At 39.4% G+C, this 23,773-nt stretch overlaps 1 protein-coding gene across 10 annotated transcripts in view; it reads left to right on the forward strand.

The window, feature by feature from the left end:
- INPP5E (Inositol-3-phosphate synthase) overlaps positions 1-23,773 on the forward strand; it is a 91,290-nt gene that overhangs the window by 24,297 nt on the left and 43,220 nt on the right. For 9 of the 10 annotated variants that reach the window (XM_071658498.1, XM_071658499.1, XM_071658494.1 and 6 more), the window contains exons 6-13: positions 326-437; positions 6,774-6,884; positions 8,567-8,678; positions 11,281-11,364; positions 15,034-15,168; positions 16,053-16,211; positions 18,606-18,739; positions 19,155-19,270. In XM_071658498.1, the coding sequence (XP_071514599.1) occupies positions 326-437; positions 6,774-6,884; positions 8,567-8,678; positions 11,281-11,364; positions 15,034-15,168; positions 16,053-16,211; positions 18,606-18,739; positions 19,155-19,270 (963 nt within the window). Of the gene's footprint in view, positions 1-325; positions 438-6,773; positions 6,885-8,566; positions 8,679-11,280; positions 11,365-15,033; positions 15,169-16,052; positions 16,212-18,605; positions 18,740-19,154; positions 19,271-22,283; positions 22,408-23,773 lie in introns of all 10 variants that reach the window. The other variant, XM_071658500.1, reaches the window with a different exon arrangement.

Raw genomic sequence — 23,773 nt, forward strand, 5'->3', positions numbered from 1 at the left:
GATAAGTAGAAAACTGGAACCTTCTGATTCTGTTTATTTGACCCTCTATTTCAGCCAGATGCCACTCTAACAGAATTAACATTCTTTTTTAAATGACATGCAGTGCCTTCTTTTGCACATCATGCCAGCTTAAAACATTTTTAAGTTGAATACACCTGTTTATTTTTCAGAATAAGCTAATAACAAACAATTTATTTCCTTCTTACAGGATATTGGACTTAATCTAATAATTTTTTGCCTTGGTATTTAATCTTTTCAAATAATGTAAGGCTTCAAAATTTTATCGTTACTTATCACTTTTTTACTTCAAAATAATTTTCCTCAGGAACTATCTTTTTGGAGGGCTGAGTAGCCTGCTTGGGGCTTCTGAGTTAGACCGCTACTTCCCTGCACGAACTATTAACATCTTTATTGCTACTTGGAACATGAATGGCAAGGTGGGGATAAGCATAGGCTAGTATGAAAGATTTTGCCATCAAATGATAACTGAATGATATGTTTGTGTTAGCCATCATTGCTCTTTGAGATGTTTGTGATTTTGTTATTGCATATTTACATGTTAAGAGTAATAACAAGCTGTTTTGGAAGGAAGAGCATACTTGCAGAAAACATGTGTAAAAGGTGATGTAGTAAGTGAGACAGTCTGGGAGGATGTATGTGATAAGGAACACTGATTGAGAAGTGGACAAGAATACTTTAAAGAACTGATTGGAGATGATGGTAAAAGAAACATTGCTGTAAAATTTGAGCTAAGGAACTGGAATAAGTATAAGAGAGAAGAAAACCTTAGAAAGCAGGTGATGAACAATAGTGTTTCAAAGGAATAGAAAAGCTGGGGGTTCAGAAGAAGTTGCAGGTGAGAATTGGTAATGAAACTGGAATTGAAACAATTTGGAAAGTATGTAAATTAGCATAGAAATGTTTTCATGTTCCTAATGACTGGACAAAGACAGATATATTTCCACTGTTTAAAGTTACATGAAGTAAAAGTGATTGTAAAAGAACAAGTCATATTAGCTGAGCTGGCAAGATATATGGTAGGATTGTAATTGATCTTATCAAAAAGATTACTTGTATTTAACCCTTGTAGGAAAAGAACAAATTGGAGAGAGTAGTGAAAATTTTTTCATCAGGTTCTTTCACTTGAGCAGGTAGTGGAGAAAGTTCTGGGAAGAAGAAAACATTAGCATTATCCATAAGTTTAGAAAAGGCACTTGAAAAAATTAATAGAAAAGCTCCCTGGTAAGTTGTAAATGTGTATAGTGTGCCTGAAAGACTTTTGGATGCTGTTAAGGGATTTTAGCTTTTTGACTCATTATGGGTGACCATAAAAGGGTCAAGATATATACAAGACAATTGTATTTAGAATTAACACTGATCTGTAATGGATGTGGTCCCAACCAGCAACTAGATCATCTGAAAACAAAAAAGAAAAATGATGAAATAAGTTGTGCCATTTCACAATATCTGCTCATAATATATTATAACTTAAAGCCTCATTTTTAATGACCAAAACATTTTATATATTCTTATATATTTATTATACTTTGTCGCTGTCTCCCACACTAGCAACATAGCGCAAGGAAACAGACAAAAGAATGGCCCAACCCACCCACATACACATGTATGTACATACACGCCCACACACACACACACACACACACATATACATACCTATACATTTCAACGTATCCATACATATTCATACACAGACATATACATATATACATATTCATACTTGCTACCTTCATCCATTCCCGTCGCCGCCGCGCCACACATGAAATGGTACCCCCTTCCCCCCGCGTGCTTGCAAGGTAGCACTAGGAAAAGACAACAAAGGCCACATTCGTTCACACTCATTCTCTGTCACATGTAATGCACCAAAACCACAGCTCCCTTTCCACATCCAGGCCCCACAAAACTTTCCATGGTTTACCCCAGATGCTTCACGTGCCCTGGTTCAATCCATTGACAGCATTTTGACCCTGGTATACCACATTATTCCAATTCACTCTACTCTTTGCACGCCTTTCTCCCTCCTGTATGTTCAGGCCCTAATCATTCAAAATCTTTTTCACTCCATCCTACCATCTCCAATTTGGTCTCCCACTTCTCGTTCACTCCACCTCTGACACACACATCCTCTGTCAGTCTTTCCTCACTCATTCTCTCCATGTGACCAAATCATCTCAATACACCCCCTTCTGCTCTCTCAACCCCTCTCTTTTTATTACCACACATCTCTTTTACCCTTTCATTACTTATTCGATCAAAACACCTTACACCACATATTGTCCTCAAACATCTCATTTCCAACACATCCACCCTTCTCCGCACAACTCTATCTATAGCCCACGCCTCGCAACCATATAACATCATTGGAACTACTATTCCTTCAAACATAACCATTTTTGCTCTTCGAGATAACGTTCTCGCCTTCCACACATTCTTCAACGCTCTCATAATTTTCACTCCCTCCCCCACCTTGTGACTTACTTCCGGTTCCATGGTTCTATCTGCTGCCAAATCCACTCCCAGATATCAAAAGCACTTCACTTCCTCCAGTTTTTCTCCATTCAAACTTTTTTATTTATCATACTTAACCTACTTCTTCTATCTAATGCTCCTGCCTAAATGTTCCTACCTACTACTTCTATTTACTGCTCCTACCATTCTGCCACAAGGCAGGGCTAGTGCAAAGTTCTCACCATAAGAAAATCTAGAGTTACGAAGAATGAGTTGTGCCAGTTAAGTGTTGTCAAGTGTTATGTATGACAAGGGGAGATTGCATGCTTGTTGACAGAATGTCAGTAGTCCACATATGGGTGAGGAAGAAAGAAAAAACAGTTATCTGGGTCAGAGGAGTGCAACTTGACAACCACTTAAGAGCTGGCACACTACGCAGCCGTCACTAACCCTCCCAATACCCAAGATGGTAGTACTGTTAATGTACCTCTCTGGTCACTGTCTACCTACCAACTTCTGCCTACCTATTGTTGATAAGTGATAAAGCAAAGAGAGGAGGGTTTCCAGACCCCAACTCCCATCCATTTTCTGTCTCTTACAACACATGTAAGTAGAAGTCAATTCCCCTTTTACTATCCTTTAGATTTACATAAAAACTTTTTGTGAAGTAAGTTTGAATGGTTAAGTCATGGGTTAGTGAGAGGGCAAGAGCAAGGGAAGGAGTAGCACTACTCCTGAAACAGGAGTTGTGGGAGTATGTGATAGAATGTAAGAAAGTAAATTCTCGATTAATATGGGTAAAACTGAAAGTTGATGGAGAGAGATGGGTGATTATTGGTGCATATGCACCTGGGCATGAGAAGAAAGATCATGAGAGGCAAGTGTTTTGGGAGCAGCTGAATGAGTGTGTTAGTGGTTTTGATGCACGAGACCGGGTTATAGTGATGGGTGATTTGAATGCAAAGGTGAGTAATGTGGCAGTTGAGGGAATAATTAGTATACATGGGGTGTTCAGTGTTGTAAATGGAAATGAAGAGCTTGTACATTTATGTGCTGAAAAAGGACTGGTGATTGGGAATACCTGGTTTAAAAAGCGAGATATACATAAGTATACGTATGTAAGTAGGAGAGATGGCCAGAGAGCATTATCGGATTACGTGTTAATTGACAGGCGCGCGAAAGAGAGACTTTTGGATGTTAATGTGCTGAGAGGTGCAACTGGAGGGATGTCTGATCATTATCTTGTGGAGGCTAAGGTGAAGATTTGTATGGGTTTTCAGAAAAGAAGAGTGAATGTTGGGGTGAAGAGGGTGGTGAGAGTAAGTGAGCTTGGGAAGGAGACTTGTGTGAGGAAGTACCAGGAGAGACTGAGTACAGAATGGAAAAAGGTGAGAACAATGGAAGTAAGGGGAGTGGGGGAGGAATGGGATGTATTTAGGGAATCAGTGATGGATTGTGCAAAAGATGCTTGTGGCATGAGAAGAGTGGGAGGTGGATTGATTAGAAAGGGTAGTGAGTGGTGGGATGAAGAAGTAAGATTATTAGTGAAAGAGAAGAGAGAGGCATTTGGACGATTTTTGCAGGGAAAAAATGCAATTGAGTGGGAGATGTATAAAAGAAAGAGACAGGAGGTCAAGAGAAAGGTGCAAGAGGTGAAAAAGAGGGCAAATGAGAGTTGGGGTTAGAGAGTATCATTAAATTTTAGGGAGAATAAAAAGGTGTTCTGGAAGGAGGTAAATAAAGTGCGTAAGACAAGGGAGCAAATGGGAACTTCAGTGAAGGGCGCAAATGGGGAGGTGATAACAAGTAGTGGTGATGTGAGAAGATGGAGTGAGTATTTTGAAGGTTTGTTGAATGTGTTTGATGATAGAGTGGCAGATATAGGGTGTTTTGGTCGAGGTGGTGTGCAAAGTGAGAGGGTTAGGGAAAATGATTTGGTAAACAGAGAAGAGGTAGTAAAAGCTTTGCGGAAGATGAAAGCCGGCAAGGCAGCAGGTTTGGATGGTATTGCAGTGGAATTTATTAAAAAAGGGGGTGACTGTATTATTGACTGGTTGGTAAGGTCATTTAATGTATGTATGACTCATGGTGAGGTGCCTGAGGATTGGCGGAATGCGTGCATAGTGCCATTGTACAAAGGCAAAGGGGATAAGAGTGAGTGTTCAAATTACAGAGGTATAAGTTTGTTGAGTATTCCTGGTAAATTATATAGGAGGGTATTGAATGAGAGGGTGAAGGCATGTACGGAGCATCAGATTGGGGAAGAGCAGTGTGGTTTCAGAAGTGGTAGAGGATGTGTGGATCAGGTGTTTGCTTTGAAGAATGTATGTGAGAAATACTTAGAAAAGCAAATGGATTTGTATGTAGCATTTATGGATCTGGAGAAGGCATATGATAGAGTTGATAGAGATTCTCTGTGGAAGGTATTAAGAATATATGGTGTGGGAGGCAATTTGTTAGAAGTAGTGAAAAGTTTTTATCGAGGATGTAAGGCATGTGTACGTGTAGGAAGAGAGGAAAGTGATTGGTTCTCAGTGAATGTAGGTTTGCGGCAGGGGTGTGTGATGTCTCCATGGTTGTTTAATTTGTTTATGGATGGGGTTGTTAGGGAGGTGAATGCAAGAGTTTTGGAAAGAGGGGCAAGTATGAAGTCTGTTGTGGATGAGAGAGCTCGGGAAGTGAGTCAGTTGTTGTTCGCTGATGATACAGCGCTGGTGGCTGATTCATGTGAGAAACTGCAGAAGCTGGTGACTGAGTTTGGTAAAGTGTGTGAAAGAAGAAAGTTAAGAGTAAATGTGAATAAGAGCAAGGTTATTAGGTACAGTAGGGTTGAGAGTCAAGTCAATTGGGAGGTAAGTTTGAATGGAGAAAAACTGGAGGAAGTAAAGTGTTTTAGATATCTGGGAGTGGATCTGGCAGCGGATGGAAACATGGAAGCGGAAGTGGATCATCGGGTGGGGGAGGGGGCGAAAATTCTGGGAGCCTTGAAGAATGTGTGGAAGTCGAGAACATTATCTCGGAAAGCAAAAATGGGTATGTTTGAAGGAATAGTGGTTCCAACAATGTTGTATGGTTGCGAGGCGTGGACTATGGATAGAGTTGTGCGCAGGAGGATGGATGTGCTGGAAATGAGATGTTTGAGGACAATGTGTGGTGTGAGGTGGTTTGATCGAGTGAGTAACGTAAGGGTAAGAGAGATGTGTGGAAATAAAAAGAGCGTGGTTGAGAGAGCAGAAGAGGGTGTTTTGAAGTGGTTTGGGCACATGGAGAGAATGAGTGAGGAAAGATTGACCAAGAGGATATATGTGTCGGAGGTGGAGGGAACCAGGAGAAGAGGGAGACCAAATTGGAGGTGGAAAGATGGAGTGAAAAAGATTTTGTGTGATCGGGGCCTGAACATGCAGGAGGGTGAAAGGAGGGCAAGGAATAGAGTGAATTGGAGCGATGTGGTATACCGGGGTTGACGTGCTGTCAGTGGATTGAATCAAGGCATGTGAAGCGTCTGGGGTAAACCATGGAAAGCTGTGTAGGTATGTATATTTGCGTGTGTGGACGTATGTATATACATGTGTATGGGGGGGGTTGGGCCATTTCTTTCGTCTGTTTCCTTGCGCTACCTCGCAAACGCGGGAGACAGCGACAAAGTATAATATAAAATAAATATATATATATATATATATATATATATATATATATATATATATATATATTATCCTTGGGGATAGGGGATTAAGAATACTTCCCATGTATTCCCTGCGTGTCGTAGAAGGTGACTAAAAGGGGAGGGAGCGGGGGGCTGGAAATCCTCCCCTCTCGTTTTTTTTTTTTTTTTAATTTTCCAAAAGAAGGAACAGAGGGGGCCAGGTGAGGATATTCCCTCAAAGGCCCAGTCCTCTGTTCTTAACGCTACCTTGCTAACGCGGGAAATGGCGGATAGTTTAAAAAAAAGAATATATATATATATATATCAAAATGTGGGATATAAAGTCAGCATTTAACAAATTACTTATCTTCTGCCCCCACTTGAGTGTTTAATTTGGTAATGCCATACTTAGATTGGTCATTCTGACTAGACTTGAGAAGGAAGATTGCATGAGTGTCATTTTGGTATATTAACTTGATGTACAGAAGGACATCATGCCTTCTTTAGAGAGATAGATGGAAGTAAGATATCTTTTGACCCCAGTGAGTCATTTCAATTGAGAATAAGTGTATTAAATTTTCTCAAACATGTTTTAGATGTGCCATCATTATTGCACTACTTTCGTGGTCATTATAATAATTCATATTTTATCTTAATATAACAGGAACCTCCTGTGAATCTTGAAGCATTTTTGCTTCCTGAAGAGATGGACCACTTGCCTGATATGTTTGTGGTTGGTACACAGGAGTCTGGTGGTAGTCGTTCTGAGTGGGAGGTATGTTATTATTGTATATTAGATGTAAAGTATACATTTTTCCAAAGGTTATCTAGTGTTATTGCATGTAAAAGTAGTGAGTAAAGTTGATGAAGTTACCTTATTTATAATAGATAACTTGTTACCCTTAGTAAGTACTAGTCCCTCTTCAACTGACTGGCTTGACTGTGGGTCACCCTGAGGTTGAGTCCACATTAGCTTGAACCCTGGTCATGACAGTTGGTCCACAGTCCACCCAACTATTCATCCTTTCTTTTGGGTAGGTCATTAAATGGGTAACTGGCATGTGTGTGTGAGTAGCAAGAAAGGAGAGTGAGTTGTTTCAGGTTAAGGTGGGTCTGTGGCAAAGATGTGAGATGTCGCCATGATCGTTAAAGTTGGTTATGGATGGGATGGAGATGAATACATGGTGCTTTGGAGAAAGGAGCAGGATGCAGCCTTTTGGTGATGAGGGGGGTTTGGGAGATGTCAGTTGTTGTTTGCTGATGACAGATTTGAATGAGAAACTACAGATGCTGGTATCTTATGTAGTTTGAGAGTGTGTGTGTGTAAAAGGAGAAAGTTGAGAGTAAATATGGATAAAAGTAAGATTGTTAGGTTTACCATTTTAGAGAGACAGGTAAATTGAAGTGTGAGTTTGAATGGAGAAACCTTAGGAGGAAGTTGAGTATTTTAGATATCTTGAAGTGGATGTGGGAGCAAATGGAATCATGGTAGCTGAAGTTAATCATAGGGTGGGTAAGAGGGTGAAGGTCCTGGAGCATTGAGGAACATGTGAAAATAGAGGTAACTACATGGGTTGGGGAAGATGGGTATTTTTGAAGATATAGTAGACCCACCAATGCAATATGGATTTGAGGCATGGGATATAGGTGAGAAAATAGGGAAGAGGGTAAATGCTTTGGTAATGAAATGCTTGAGGACATTATGTGGAGTGAGGAGGGTTGATCAAGTTAGTAATGTTAGGGTAAAGGAGAGGTGTGATATTAAGGAGAGTATGGTTGAGACAGCTGAAGAGCTTGTGATTAAGTGGTTTGAATGTATGGAAAGAATGAGTGAGGAGAAGTTAAGGAAGAGTATTTAAGTGTCAGAAATGGTGGGGACAAGAAGGGAGAGACTGATTGGAGGTAGGTAGATGGATGAATAAAATATTGAGTGCTTGGGGCCTGAACTCACAGAAAGGTGTAAGGCGTGTATGGGATAAAATGAATTGGAGCGTAATGTATGTATATAAGGGACAAAGTGCTGTCTTTGGATTGAACCAGAGCATGTGAAGCAGTTGGAGGAAACCACAGAAAAGTCGATGGGGCATGGTTGTGGATAGGGGCTATGGTTTTGGTACATTGCACATGACAGCTAGAGAATGTATGTGAGCGAATGCTGCATCTTTTGTTTGTTCCTGCCACTACCTCACTGACGTGAGAAAAAGTGAGCAAGTATGAAAGTGATTATGTCCATATTACATCCATGGGTTGGACTAATTCAGTAGTATTTATCTATCTTTGTTGATGTTCATATTATATGTTTGTTACTGTATGTATATCTCCTTTGTAAAGATATATACTGTACTACTTACCAGCTTTTTTTCTGTATTTCTTTCCCATACACTGATCAGTTTATGCCTTACTGGCTTTTGCTTATCATGCTGCTGTTGATTTTATTTATGTATAAAATTTTTCCAGGTACGCTTACAAGCAACTATTGGCCCTTCGCATGTGCTTTTTACCTCAGCAGTATTTGGTGTTCTTCACTTGACCATATTCATACGTAGAGATCTTCTCTGGTTCTGCTCAGGTAAAATTTCCCTCATAGTTTGCATGATATATTCTGTTTACCATTTTAGAATAAGGTAGCAAAAAATTTGTAGTATATTCTTTCTCATCTGATTTATCTGATTATGCTGGGATCATTGAGAAAACATTTCTTCTCAGAGACTGATTACAGTTCAATTCCCATGAGATATACAGGTAAGGATCCCATGCCATCAAAAATTTATCATTTAGGTTTGTTAAGGGTTGAGCATTGAACTTGAGGAGATTTAGCAAATCACTTATGATGGGTGATGTGGAGAGCTTTTAGGATCGTCTCATCTTGGTGCAAGGAAAACCTCAGTAACTCTTTGTGTTATATTATGGGAACTAGATTGATCACCCAGTGACCTCCTAACAAAATGCATGTTGTTGGGGTAAATCTCTGGCAAACCTTCCAGTAAATATCATATCTTGTATGTTAATGGTCTGCTTTATGATCTGGAACATGTAGCAGTTACAGGTGTTTTCTTTACAAACCTTCAGGTTTCCTAGAGGGACTCATGTATATTACTGTCTGAGTGTGTTTATGATGAATATATTATTACAAGAGTTCTCTCACTTCTGAGTGCTTCTTTTTAATATCAGGATATTGATCCTTGGCATGAGAGAGGGAGTACCTATCTCTGTATGACTACCTATGATATTTTACCATGATGATAGGACTAGCATGTTGTGTTTGACACTTGTTTTGTTTGTTTGATAATGCTGTTTCTCTTTCTCATCATTTGTTTCACTCCCTGTATTTTTTTTTTCAGCTACTCCTTGTTTTCCATCACAAATGTTTTGGTAGTCACTTCATGTATGTTTCACAGTTCTGGAAATGCATTGAATAATGTTCCAGCTTCTTCACTGGGCATTCATGTATTTTCTCCAGGTATCTCAGTTTATTTTCAAGCTAGGTGATCAATTTTAGTTGTAGATCATACTATGGATTATCCTTGCCTTTTAGCAAAATGGTAGGAGCAGTAGATAGTAGTAGTAGTAGGTAAGAACATAAAGCCAGGAGCTTTGGATAGAAGTAGTCAGTTGGAACATTAGGTAGGTGCCTATGCAAAAGCTGCCCTAGAGTTGCCCTCTGTCAGTGGTCTGTTAAGGTTGAGGTGCAAAAGGCTAAGAAGTGGCACTGAAGTTCACTAGTTATGAAGACTCTATTGCCATGGCCACCCCCTTGAGGAATTTTCAGTTGGAAGAGGTGTCAGAGATATAGATAGATAGATCATACATGAGAATTAGATTGGGGAAATTTTTGGTCGGGAACATAATCCCTACAATACTCGTACAGTGACATTCCTCTATAACAATAGATTTCTGGGAATGTAACCCTGTTGTTCTGCAAGAACAATTTAGTATCCCACCAAGCCTTTAAAATGAGTTTACTTGCTTCCTGGTGATAGAAACTGGAGCTGCCTGAATCTTTTTTTATCTTCCTGACAGCATTCAATTCCATTTCCCATGTTGTGTCCAAGGAATTCAACTTGATTTCAGATGACATTAAATTTACTGGGTTTGATGGTCATATTACGATCCTTTGAACATTGTTAAGACTTGTTTTGGAGTGCTGGTCTCACATCCGGTGTGATTCTAACTCTGTATCCTTAGTTAACAGAATTGTGTTGAAAGTGGTCCAACCTTTTTGCCCTACTCTGCATGTTGGTTAACTTTCCCTTTTCTGTAGATATTACTGTAGTGTTTGCTCTTGGGATCTGGCTGCTTGTGTGGCTGGATCATGCAGCACTTGGCAAGCCATTGCATCATATGATTACTGTGTGGCCATTGGAAACTCAGGGATGGGCCATTTTGATAATTTTCTTTTCCTACACCTTGAAGCTTTTGAAGTCTCTACCCTCTTGTGTCTTTCTCAAAAACTGACCTGGTTCATGTTGAAAGACAGTTTTTTTTACTTCCTCCAAAATTCATATATATTTTCTCTTTGCTCTTATTTTTCCCTTAACATCTGTATATTTCAGTTAAGGCCCAGCCTTAATGTGGACTTCATCCCATATCTAGAGCCTCCAATGGGGAGAGAAAAAGTAATTTACATAGATCAAGAAGTGTAATGGTCCCAGAACAGAACCCTTTGGCACTCCACTGATGTCCTTAAGCCATTTGGAGGAAGCTCCTCAGACATGCGTCCTATGTTCCTTTCCTCACAAATAGTCGTTTATCCATCAAATGAGTCTCCCTCTTCTTAATTAGCCTTCCATGTGGTACATTGTCAATTCTTTCTGGTAGTCCAGATTTAAACATTTTACACCTCTTTTCTTTAAGATAGTTTACTATTTTGTAGAATATTAAGAAGTTTGTTCCACATCTGTCAGTGTCTGTCTGTCTATACTTATGAAGCCCATTCCCTCTGGAAACTTAATCAAGGGGATGGCCATGGCAAAGGGTCTTCCAAACTAGTGAACTAGAGCTCCAAATGCCGTTACCATAAATCCATGATGTCTCTCTTGTAGGTAATTTCTCCTATGTTGGTTTGTCATCCATTTGCTATGTGTGTGTGTGTGTTTATACTTAGAGGAATGAAATGCACTTATAGTTTAAACTGCCCAGTTTGTGATATTATCTTGCTTTTTTGTTTACAGTGCCAGAAGAAGATACATACAGTCTTCGCCCAGGTATTGCCTATAAAACAAAAGGGGGCATGGCAATAGGCTTTCAGTTCTTTGGTAAGTTATATCTAAATTTGTAATTGTTGCAAGTATGATGGTAACAAGGAATGATAACTAAAGCTGTGGTAGAAGATGACTGTGAAGCAGGATGGAGGGAGAGTGGAGATATTGATACTGTAATAATAATGATAAATATATGTTATAAGTGGATCAAGCAATAAGGACTTAGATGAGGGAAACCACATTCTCACAGAGTTCGTGAATCCTAGCTAAAACCAGGATAATGTCAACCCATGTGGCCATGTGCATGTGCAAATGTACATACAGTAGTTAGAGAAAGTAAGGAAAATACACCCAAACTGCCTAGGTCAGAGAGAGAAAGGATAGTGAGTGAAGGAAATGAAGTTGATAATGAAAGAGGAAAGAGAGATGTATGGATACTTATAGGGAAGAAGTATATATGATTGGGAGATGTAAAAGTAGCTGGAGGTCAAGAGGAAGTTGGAGGGGTTGAAAAAGAAGTCAAATGAGAGTTGAGATGAGCAAATATTGGTAAACTCTGGGACAATGAGATGGTTTGAGATGGTGTGAGAAAAACAAAAGAACAAATGGGAACATCAGTGACAAGGACAAATGGGGAAGTGGTAGCAGATAGTGATGAGGTGAAAGGGGAGATGGAATGAGTTTTTTGAAGGATTTTTGTTGAATGTGTTTGACAAGAGGGCGGCAGACGTAGAGTGATTGGTCAGGGAGATGTGTGAAGTGAAAGAGTCATGGGAAGTGGTTAGGTGAAAGCATTGTGTAAGCCAAATGTGGAAAAGTGGCTAAAGTGGATGGCACTGATGTTGAATTTCTTAGAAAGGGAGTGGCTATGTTGTTGATTGGCTAAGTGCATGTATAGTGCCATTGTATTTATTAAAAGTAAGGGGGACAAAGGTGAGTGTTCAGACTACTGGGGTATAAGTTTGTTGAGTGTACCAGGTAAGTTGTAAAGGAGAGTGGTGATTGAGAGGATGAAGGTATGTACAAAGCATCAGACTGGGGAGGAACGATGTGGTTTTATGATTGGTAGAGGATGCGTGGGTCAAGGATTTGTTTTATAGAATGTGTGTGAGGAATGCTGAGAGAAACAGAAGGGTTTGTATGTGGCATTTATGGATCTGGAGAAGGCATGTGATATGGTTAATAGAGATTCCTGGTGGAAGATCTTTTGAATACATGGTATGGAAGGAAAGGAACTAGAAGCAGTTAAAAGTTTTTGTCAAGAGTGTAAGGCATGTATACAAGAAGGGAAATGGGTGAGTGAATTGTTCTATGTGAAGGTTGGTCTGCAGTAGGGGTGTGCGATGTCACCAAGGCTGTTTCATTTGTTTACAGACGGAGTGGTGAGGGAGGTAAATGTAAGGATCTGAGAGTGAGGGATGAATATGCAGTTCTAAGGGGGTGAGGAGTTCTGGAATGTGAGTCAGTTTTTGTTTGCTGAAGGCTCTGCTCTGGTGGCAGATTCGAGTGAGGAACTGCAGATGTTGGTGACTGAGATTGGGATAGTGTGTGATAGGAGAAAGTTGAAGATAAATGTAATCAAAAGTGAAGGTTTAATGTTTAGGAGGGCTGAGAGAGAACTTAGTTTGGGGTGTTAGTTTGAATGGAGAAAATTTTGAAGTGAAGTGTTTCAGATATATGGGAAAAGGAATTGGCAGCAAATGGAACCATGGAAGTGGAAGTGAATCCTATATAGGGTAGGTGAGGGGGGCTAAGGTTCTGGGAGTGTTGAGGAATATGTGGAAAGAGAAGTCAAAAATGGTTATGTTTGAAGGTATTGTAGTCCCAGTGACATTGTATGGGACCTAGGCTTGGGCTATGAATTTGGATGAGCAGAGGAGGATGGATGTCTTTGACATGAAATGTTTGAGGACAGTGTGTGGTGTAAGGTGCATTGATCAAGTAAGTAATAAAAGGGTAAGAGAGATGTGTGTTAATAAAAAGTGTGCTTGAGAGAGCAGAAGAGGGTATGCTGAAGTGGGGCCTAGGAGGTGATTCAGTTGTTGTATGGTGATAATATGCTGCTGGTGTAGGATTTGAGTGAGAAACTGCAGAAGCTGTTTTCTAAGTTTTGGAGAGAGTTGAGAATAGATATGAATAAAAGCAAGGTTATCAGGTTCAGCAGTGAAAAGAGTGGTTATATAGAACATGAGTTTTAATGGAAGTGAATTTGGAGGAAATTAAGTATTTTAGATACCTGGAAGTGGATATGGTAGTGAATGGAAGCATGGGAGCTGAAGTCAGCCATTGGGTAGGCGGGAGGGCAAAGATCTTGGTGCATATTGAAGTCCATGGAAAGAGGTCACTATCTTAAATGGCGAAGATAGGTATGTTAGATGGGATAGTAGGCCTGTTGGTGATGTGTTGGCCTTAGAAAGAAATGCAGAGGATTGGATGAATTTGTTGGAAATGAAATGTTTGAGGAAGATATGTGGAATAATGAGGGTTGAGTGAGTGAGAAATTGATATGGTAAGGGGAGTGTATATGTATGTATGGAAGAGCTGAAGAGGGTGTACAGAAATGGTTGAAAATATAAATGGGATAAGTGTGGAGAGGATGACTAAGATGGTATTCATATTAGATTTGGAAGCAACAAGGAAAATGAGGAAACAAAGGAGGAGGGAGGTATGGAGTGAAAGATGCTTTGAAGGCTCTGGGTCTAAACATGCAGAAGGGTGTGAGGCGTTTAAGAGATAGATCAAATTGGAGCAGTGTGTTTACAGGGGGTGATGTGCTGTCAATGGGTTGAACCAGGGCATGTGAACCAGTCATGAAAATCATAAAAAGGTGTGTAGGGCCTGATTATGGATAGGAGACTCTGGTTATGGTGCTTTACACATGACAGCTAGAGTAGGGCCTGATTATGGATAGGGGACTCTGGTTATGGTGCTTTACACATGACAGCTAGAGAGTGGCTGTGAGTGAATGAAGCCATTTCTTAGTCCATTCCTGATGGTACCTCACTGATTCAGGATATGGTGAATATGTATGAAATAAGTTATTCATTCATATATTTCTTTTCTTTTGTTCTTACTAGTTCATCATTTCCTGTGTTCGCAAAGTAGTTGCAGGAGCAGACAGAGAAAATGCCTCGTTGCTGACATCCATTTTCTAGCCGTCATGTGTAATGCCCAAAAACCACAACCTCCTATCAGCATCCAATTCCTATGGACCTTTCTCTGGTTTCCCACAGCTGCTTCATATACTCTAGATCATTCCATTGACAGCAAGTCACCCCTTGTATACCACATTGCTCCAATTCACTCTATCCTGTGCATGCCTTTCACTCTCTTTCATGGTCAGGCCCTTAGCACTCAAAATCTTTCTCTCCATCCTTCCATTTCCCCTAGTGAGGTAAATCAGTCTTTTTTTTTTTTTTTTTTCCCAAAAGAAGGAACAGAGAAGAGGGCCAGGTGAGGATATTCCCTCAAAGGCCCAGTCCTCTGTTCTTAACGCTACCTCGCTATCGCGGGAAATAGCGAATAGTATGAAAAAAAAAAAAAAGAAGGGTAAATGATAGGATGATCCTCTGGTGATGCTTGGGATTTTGCCAAAGAGAGCTTATTGGATTCCCATTTAGGAAGAAAGAGATTTTATGATTTTATAACTATTTTTTTCTTACGTGAGCAGCTAATTTTTGGAACCTGGAGTATGTAGTACTGATTATTTTCTTTCCATTGTAGGGACAAGGATTCTCTTCATAAACTCGCACTTGACAGCTCACGAGGAGAAACAATCCTTACGTATCCAAAACTTCCGTAACATTACTCATTCCTTGGATTTGCCACGCCTTTTACCGCACAAACACAAGCATAAAGGTTAGTTATAGAAGCTTATTGTATTTAAGCATAGTATTATTGTTTGTTTTTTCTATTGTTACTCTGCTAGAATAGCATGAAATTACCTCCTGTAGCAGTCATGGTAGTGATGGATGGAACACTGACAGCACAATATCAGTCCGTATCCTTGGGTATCGAAGTGTGTGTGAAACATATAATGACTGTCATTTGGCTGTTTCAATGATGACCTCTCAGGAGGTAACCAACCTACACTGACTAACCCTTAGGAAGTTTTTTGAGTGATACCCAGTGCAATAGAGTATTGCACATATCTTGGTTGTGGCATGACCATATGTTCTGTGCCTGCAGCCATACTTTGTATTTACCTGGTACACTCAACAAACTTATACCTCAGAGGAAGTTATACACTGGCATTGTATGAGCATTCTACCAATCCTCAGGCACCTCACCCTAAGCCAGATGTACACTGTGAATAATAACTAACTAATCAACGACACTGCCACCCTTTTTATTGAGAAATACAACTGTGATCCCATCCACTCCACCTGCCTTTTGCTGCACTTAATCTTTCACATTGCATTCACCATCACCTTTTTTTTTTCAACTTATCACTTGCCGTGACTCTTACTTTGCATACCTCCATGTCCCAAACACCCTACAATTGCCACTCATCCAACTCATTTAACAGTCCTTCAAAAGAATCACTTGAGATAGAACATAAGAACAATATTACCTAAGTCTCTCCTGACACATAAAAGAATGTCCATGAAAAAGCAAGATATTTTGCCTGAGAAATGGCACATGGATAAAGCAAGATAGAAAAAGATATCTTTAGCATTTTTCAGAATTTTTTTTCTTCATCGTAGTGATTTTTACATGCCCAAAACTGTTTTTCTTTGCAGATGTTACTCATCGGTATGACTGTGTCTTCTGGCTAGGTGACCTAAACTTTCGTCTAGCTGTTAGTCGTGATCATGTATTTGAACGCTTAAAACATCCTGGGCTTGAGACTTACAAACATCTTCTGCAGTGGGATCAACTGTCTCAAGCTCAAAAGAAAGGTTAGTTTTTTTCTAACTTATTGTATATTTATTTATTTTGATTTGTCGCTGTCTCCCGCATTTGCGAGGTAGCGCAAGGAAACAGACGAAAGAAATGGCCCAACCCACCCCTATACACATGTATATACATACACGTTCACACACGCAAATATACATACCTATACATCTCAATGTACACATATATATACACACACACAGACATATACATATATACACATGTACATAATTCATACTGTCTGCCTTTATTTATTTCCATCGCCACCTCGCCACACATGGAATAACATCCCCCTCCCCCCTCATGTGTGCGAGGTAGCGCTAGGAAAAGATAACAAAGGCCCCATTCGTTCACACTCAGTCTCTAGCTGTCATGTAATAATGCCCGAAACCACAGCTCCCTTTCTACATCCAGGCCCCACAGAACTTTCCATGGTTTACCCCAGACGCTTCACATTCCCTGATTCAATCCATTGACAGCACGTCGACCCCGGTATACCACATCGATCCAATTCACTCTATTCCTTGCCCGCCTTTCACCCTCCTGCATGTTCAGGCCCTGATCACTCAAAATCTTTTTCACTCCATCTTTCCACCTCCAATTTGGTCTCCCACTTCTCCTCGTTCCCTCCACCTCTGACACACATATCCTCTTGGTCAATCTTTCCTCACTCATTCTCTCCATGTGCCTAAACCATTTCAAAACACCCTCTTCTGCTCTCTCAACCACGCTCTTTTTATTTCCACTCATCTCTCTTACCCTTACATTACTTACTCGATCAAACCACCTCACACCACATGTTGTCCTCAAACATCTCATTTCCAGCAAATCCACCCTCCTGCGCACAACTCTATCCATAGCCCACGCCTCGCAACCATACAACATTGTTGGAACCACTATTCCTTCAAACATACCCATTTTTGCTTTCCAAGATAATGTTCTCGACTTCCAAACTTATATTTGTGTATATATAATTTCTTCATTACTTTCCATTAATTTAACCTATGATGACACAGTGAGGTGAAAGACTGGTAGAATGCATATGAAATATGAATATTTCATTGAATGATAACTTCATACTTTTTCTTTCATACTATTTGCCATTTCCCGCGTCAGTGAGGTAGCGTTAAGAACAGAGGACTGGGCCTCTGAGGAAACATCCTCATCCAGCCCCACTTCTGTGTTCCTTCCTTTGGGAAAAAAAAAAAAAAATAACTATGATACATATATATTACTCCCCATGAAAATAGTGCACACTGAATTAAAGTCACAAGCCAGCCAAATCTTCAGTCTGACCTTGCTATCAAGAGATATAGTTTGCTTCCATTCTAGAAGCACATATTCAGAAAGATTAACTTTTACATGCCCATCTGCTGAAGGAAAATGATCCTATTAAGTATACCTGGGTCATATTGTATTCTTCTTGTATCTGAGTTTTCCAAAAGGTACAAGTTTTTATAGTTTCTTAAGCCTCATGGTGTAAATTTAACCAGTTTTTCACATGTTACAGGTACTCAATGTCTTTCTGATGTATGTTCTGTGAAAACTTTACAAGCTTGATTAGAAATTTCAGTTCTGTAAAAACTTGACAAGTTTGATTAGATGTGTAAACTCCTCTTTATTCCATATGTTGCATGTTCATTAACAGAATTTTTAACAACACTGTTACTTTTATGGCTGAAATGATATAAACACAATACAGTGTTTAGGACTTTCTTGTGTACAAGCATATAATTTGCAAATTATTCTTTCCCTAGAATAGAACAAGAGTAGGGATATAATTGAATTTTTGAGGGCTTGAATGTTCAAAATGTCCAAGATTTGATTTAGTTATTGTAATAATGGTGATCATAACCTACAAGTACTTCTGGAGAATGAGAAGAAATTGGCAATTGGCTTGGTAGTTATGTCTTCGTATCTTACTCCAAGTTCATTGAGAAGAGTGTGGAAATTATTGTAATGTTCTCTGCCAGCAAGTAGATGCTCGGTTATCTTGTTGAAGTATTTTGCTGCTCGATTTGGCTGTGAGCTTAGTTTAAGTTTTAATTTTTCATTGGCTTATAGGGAAGAGGCATACAGTCCTTACATTTCCGTTTGAGGTTTAAATGGAGCACAGACTTTGAGGAGCCCTAATGAGGCACAAGAGAGACTGTTTTTTGCTGCCAGCTTGACAGATGAAACATTACATATGTGATCATGTAGATCAGGGACAATTAAGATGTTTTAAAAATCATTACATACAGAATTCCTCCAGCCACTGCTAAACCAGTTCTTCAGGTGAACCTTGTATGATAAATATTCATAGTTTGTCTGGTATATATTCCATATGAGGCACTCTGCATGCAGTAAGCAAAAGCTTACCAAGTGCTGTGATTGAAGTATACCCTTTTAAACTGCAGGAGAAGCCTTTGGTGAATTTGAGGAAGGCCCTATTAACTTTGCCCCAACATTCAAGTATGACCCCGGAACTGATCACTATGACACATCTTCCAAGCAGCGAGTCCCATCTTATACTGACAGGATCCTCTTTAAGGTATGTAGGAGAAATCTAGGGTGCGGTATAAGGATATTAGTAAGGATAATAGGTTTACATAAAAACCAATGTTGTCAGTTACAGTAAAGTGTGTTATGTTTGAAAATAAAACTTTCTTGGTCATTTTCCTCCCTAGTAAGTTGTAAACACATTGCTGCATTTTATAAGTACAGTACTTTTTTTTCTAAGGTTGTAAAACTCATATCTCTCAACAACTAAGAAACTTTACTTTCCCCAGCTGAATTATCACTTCAACATAAGATTCTCCAATGCACTGTATTCATTATGTTTACCTATAAACAATGTATTGACAAGTAAATTTGATGTTCTGAATCCTTCATATTGCATTCTTTGCAAAGAAAAAAGTTATTCATACCAGAACCTGATACATGATTTATTTTTTATATTTCTGCAGAGTAATCGTGGAGCCATTACATGTGTTAACTACAGCTCATGCCCATTGTTTAGGACATCAGATCATAAACCAGTGTTGGGAGCTTTCCACTGCAAAATTAGGCCTGGCAAAGATGAGTAAGTGGTTCTTCATTTTCTTCATTGTGGTTATGTCAGGAACCAGGAGTTGTCAGATGATCATCGGGTATTTAGCCCAAAACAGTACTAAAAAAAATAATGAATGAAAGAATTGGAAAAGAGAAAGTGTGCACACTCAGAAGTGCTCACATGCACAGAAGGGCTTAATCATGATAAAATACCACTGCATTTAGGTGTACAGCTGTATGCAAACCATGGAAGGTCATCTGTTTTCACCAACTTATTTACTGTTCACACTGGCATCAAGTGTCTGTGTAAACTCGGTTCCAACTTTTAGGCCTTCTAGGACCTTATATGTTATGTATTATTGGTAATTTTTTTCTTGTTAGTTGCCCAGAATGTTCAGCTGTTAAAAGAAAAGGTAGACACCTCAGGTAGAACTCTGGCTACTATTACTTTTTCCACTGTGCAGCTAGAACTGTAATTAAGTATTTTTCTGAGCAAGAGGAGGAAGTTGAGGTGGAGGCTTCACATACTTCATATCAATAATTACCTACTTGTATTGTGCAGGGAGAGAGTTTTACACTCAAGGTGTCCCATCTCTTGAACATTCTCTGTTGTTACAAAACTTCGTTGATTATGTATGCTTTCTGCATTAATCATGTCGTCAGTCATTTTATTCCATTCATCCACCTCTCATACTTTTTTAACAAGTTCCTTACATAATTTCATGTGAACATCCTCTTCTTGATTTATCCTTATATCTCTTGAAGAAATGTTCATTGCCCATGTCATTGATCTGTTTTAAAACAGTTATTCTGTTCCATTCATCCACCACTATTATACTATAAAAGTACTTCTTAATATATATTTTTTTCAACAAGTTTCTTGCTTAATTTCATATTATGTCATTTGGCTGCTCTCTTCCTGTATCTCTCAAAGAAGTGTTAACTGTCCCTGTCCTTGATCTGTTTTAAAAACTCGAAGGTTGTGATCAGGTCACCCTTCATTCTTCTGTCTTCCAAGTTTGGCAAATTAATGGCTTTTAGCCTTTCCCTTTATGTTAGCTTCCTTAATTCTGGTTTTGCCATTTTTTCCCTCCTCTGGACATTCCGTGTTAGCTGTCTGTGTGTCTTTAATTGTGGTGACCAAACTTGAGAAGCACATTCTAGTTTTGGACTCGTGCATGATATGAACAGCTTGCTTAGTATTTCCTTATCCATTTACTTGAAAGTTTGATTTTTGCCAGAAGACGGTTATCTCCTTCACTTTTCTCTTAATGTGAGACTCTGGCAACAGTTTTGATAGCATTGACTCCCAAGACCTTTTCACACAGAATCCAGAAGCCCATTTCATGCTGGATGAGAATCACATTGAGGATTTTTTTTTTTCCCCATTCTTGTTGCTTTGCATTTGCCTGGGTTGAATTTCATCACCCATATATCAGACCCACTTTTGGAGTCTGCATAGATCACATTGTAAGCTGATGCAGTCCTTTTTGTTTTTCACTTCCTTCTTGACTTTTACATGACATGAAAACATATTCAGGTAGACATCCATACCTTCAGGCAAGTTGCTTATATATATCAAGAACAATAACAGTCTTAAAATAGAACATGGGGCACTTTACTGGTGACCTCCACTCATTTGGAGAAGGCTCCTCTAACATGTGTCCTCTGATCCCTTCCATTATTGAAGGCATCTACCCCTTATTCCTGCCTGGTTTTCCAACTTACTATCAGCCTCCTATGCAGGAATGTCAAATGCATTTTGGTAGTCATGATATATAAACAATCTACTCAGCCTTCCCTTTTGTCTAAGATAGAGCTCACGCTCTCATAGAAATCTAAGAGGTTTGAAACTCATGACCCTCAATCTATCTATCTATTCATATCTCTGATGCCTATTCCCTCCAGGATTTTCCATGAAGGGGTGGCCATGGCAAAATGATCTCCACTTATCCCTGTCCTTACATGCCTCCCTCGCATATACCATTCCACACATTCTTCCTCTGTTTCTCTCCCTCCAATATTCCTCCACCCTATTTGCCCATGTCACAGATGGTCTTCCACTCACACTAACCCCTTTAATTGTACTATCATACACTCTCCTTGTAAACTCCAAGTAATGCATTTTTTCCACATGCCCAAACCACCTCAAAGTATTACATTTCACCCATTCTTCCACTCCACAATTCATTCTCTTTGCATTCCTTGCCTACCACATCTTTCATACACCCTTTCATTCTTTCTTCATTCCATTTAGTCACACCACATGCTCTTCTCAAATAGCTCATTTCCACAGCCTGGATTCTTGACTTCTGTGCCTCATACCACATCCATGTTTTGGCTGTATAGGTCAGGGTTGGGAGGACTATGCTGTCCCTTAATCCTCTCTTGACTTCCATATTTACACCTCTGTCCTTCATTATTCTATTTAGGGACTCAGTTTCTTTTACCCTGTACTGCTCTCTCCCTCCATATCACCATACTTACCGAGATACTTAAATTCCCTCATTTCTTCCAGTCTTTTTACCCCATATCCTAAGCACAATTTAGTACACTTTCTTCTTTCACTCTATATGGTTTTACAAAATCCATACTTTCACTTCCACCTTCCCTAAAACCATGTTGCCTCTTACTTAGATAGATAATTTATCTTATGTAGAAAATTATTCATAGCTTGCTATGAATGTTTCTTTGATTCCTTTGGGGACTCAGCTATTGAAACTAACAAGCTGCATTTACTTTTTCATGTATATGATGGTTGAAGTTTGCATCAGTTTTCAGTCTTAAGTTTTGCTATGGATCATTCCCTTTACTAGTTTTCATGATGAGGATTTCTTTGATAATTTCTTTATCTTAATTGTTCATGTTTTGATCTTTATATGCTGATCTTTCATATGATATTTGAGAATGGCCCTTTTAAACCTGATACTAAGTACCTTGAGTATTATAAGGCTATACTTTTTTCAGTACCTTAGTTTATGTGGTCTGTTGACTTATTTTTGTTTGTCATACTAGTTGTACCTCTACCTCTTAAACTCACACAGACTAATATGGTGCGGTGCTTAGTGTCGTTGATGATGATTCATGCAAGAGCTAGCCCGGATGCAAATCCTGGGTGCAGTAATCAGGCCACATTCAACCCAGCTTTTGATCCTACCTGCAGGGCTGGTCAGTAAAGGAATACCATACTTAGGTTGGGTAATGTGTGTGTGTGTGTGTGCATACACACGAGAGTAAAAACATAGTACATATATACAAGATTGAGACAGTGCAGCACATGTAAAAGTTCTCTCCTAACAAACACATAGTAATGACACATGCACACAACTGTATGATGCTAACGGTAAATGGTTCTTCATGAGGTACAATACCAGTATTACCTGAGCCCATGATCAGAAGCTGCACAAGCATCTTTTCAAGCTGGATATAGGGAAATACTGTCTTAATGTAAGTGTAGTGGATGGTTGGAATGGCCAAAGCAAGATGGTGAATGCTAGCAGCTTGCAGAGATTTAAATATCATGATGGTATGAAAAGTACTTGAGATGGGGCCCAATGAGTGTAAAGGTCTCTCCCCGTAATGTACAAATAGATAGTTATAAATGGGTAATTACGTAATAGCTTCTGTGCTTGGGGCCAGGTCTGCATGGGTCAGAATTATGGGAACTGCCATCAGCCCATGCTCCACCCACATGTTCATCATTCACTCATGCCTTTTCACTATGTGGATATCTAGCGTAGGGTTGTGTTTGTCTTTTTACATACAGGAATATAAGTATGATGCATAAATACAAGGTTAAGAGATGACACAACATGTGTAAAACTCTTCCTGTAATAGACAAATGATCACATGAGCCTCTGTGTTTTAGTGGCTAGCAATACTGACCATGATTCAGCATAGGCCTGAGTGGGTTTGAATCTTTGGCATGGAAGTTGGCCCACCCCAAACTCAAGTGTTTGTATTTTCCTTGAGACTGGTCAATAAGTATGCGGGTATGTGGCTTAGGCTGGGGTGTGTGGAGTAAAAAACATGGAATATGTTTGCACTGTTAAAGAGATGGGACAACACAAGTGTACAACTCTTTCACTGTAAATCACACACACACACACTGCAAGGTAATGGGGAAGGAATACGATGAAATAACTCTGTTGGCAAATATTACCATCACTTTTAAGTGCATGGTTAAAGAAATGTTTGGTAGCTATTGATGACGTAGAATGCAACTGGGTTGTCTCTCAGGTCTAGTCACCACAGCTAATGAAACACAAAGACATTGTTGGGAAAGTTTAGAGAAGAGCAACCAAGATGGTGCCAGAATTAAGAAAGCTAAGCTACTAAGAAAGGCTGAAGGCATCATAGCCGTCTATCTTAGATGAGAGAAGGGAAAGGTACAACCTGGGAACAGCATTTAAGTTCCAAAATTAATGGGATGATGTTGACTGTCAGTAGATATTCACAAGGTGCAGTGCCAAATCAGAAGCCAAGAAAGACTGGTTAAGAAGAGTATAAGATAGTACTGGTTTAGCTCAAGATT

The sequence above is a fragment of the Panulirus ornatus genome, chromosome 66, assembly GCF_036320965.1.
Source record: "Panulirus ornatus isolate Po-2019 chromosome 66, ASM3632096v1, whole genome shotgun sequence".
Classification (NCBI taxonomy): domain Eukaryota; kingdom Metazoa; phylum Arthropoda; class Malacostraca; order Decapoda; family Palinuridae; genus Panulirus; species Panulirus ornatus.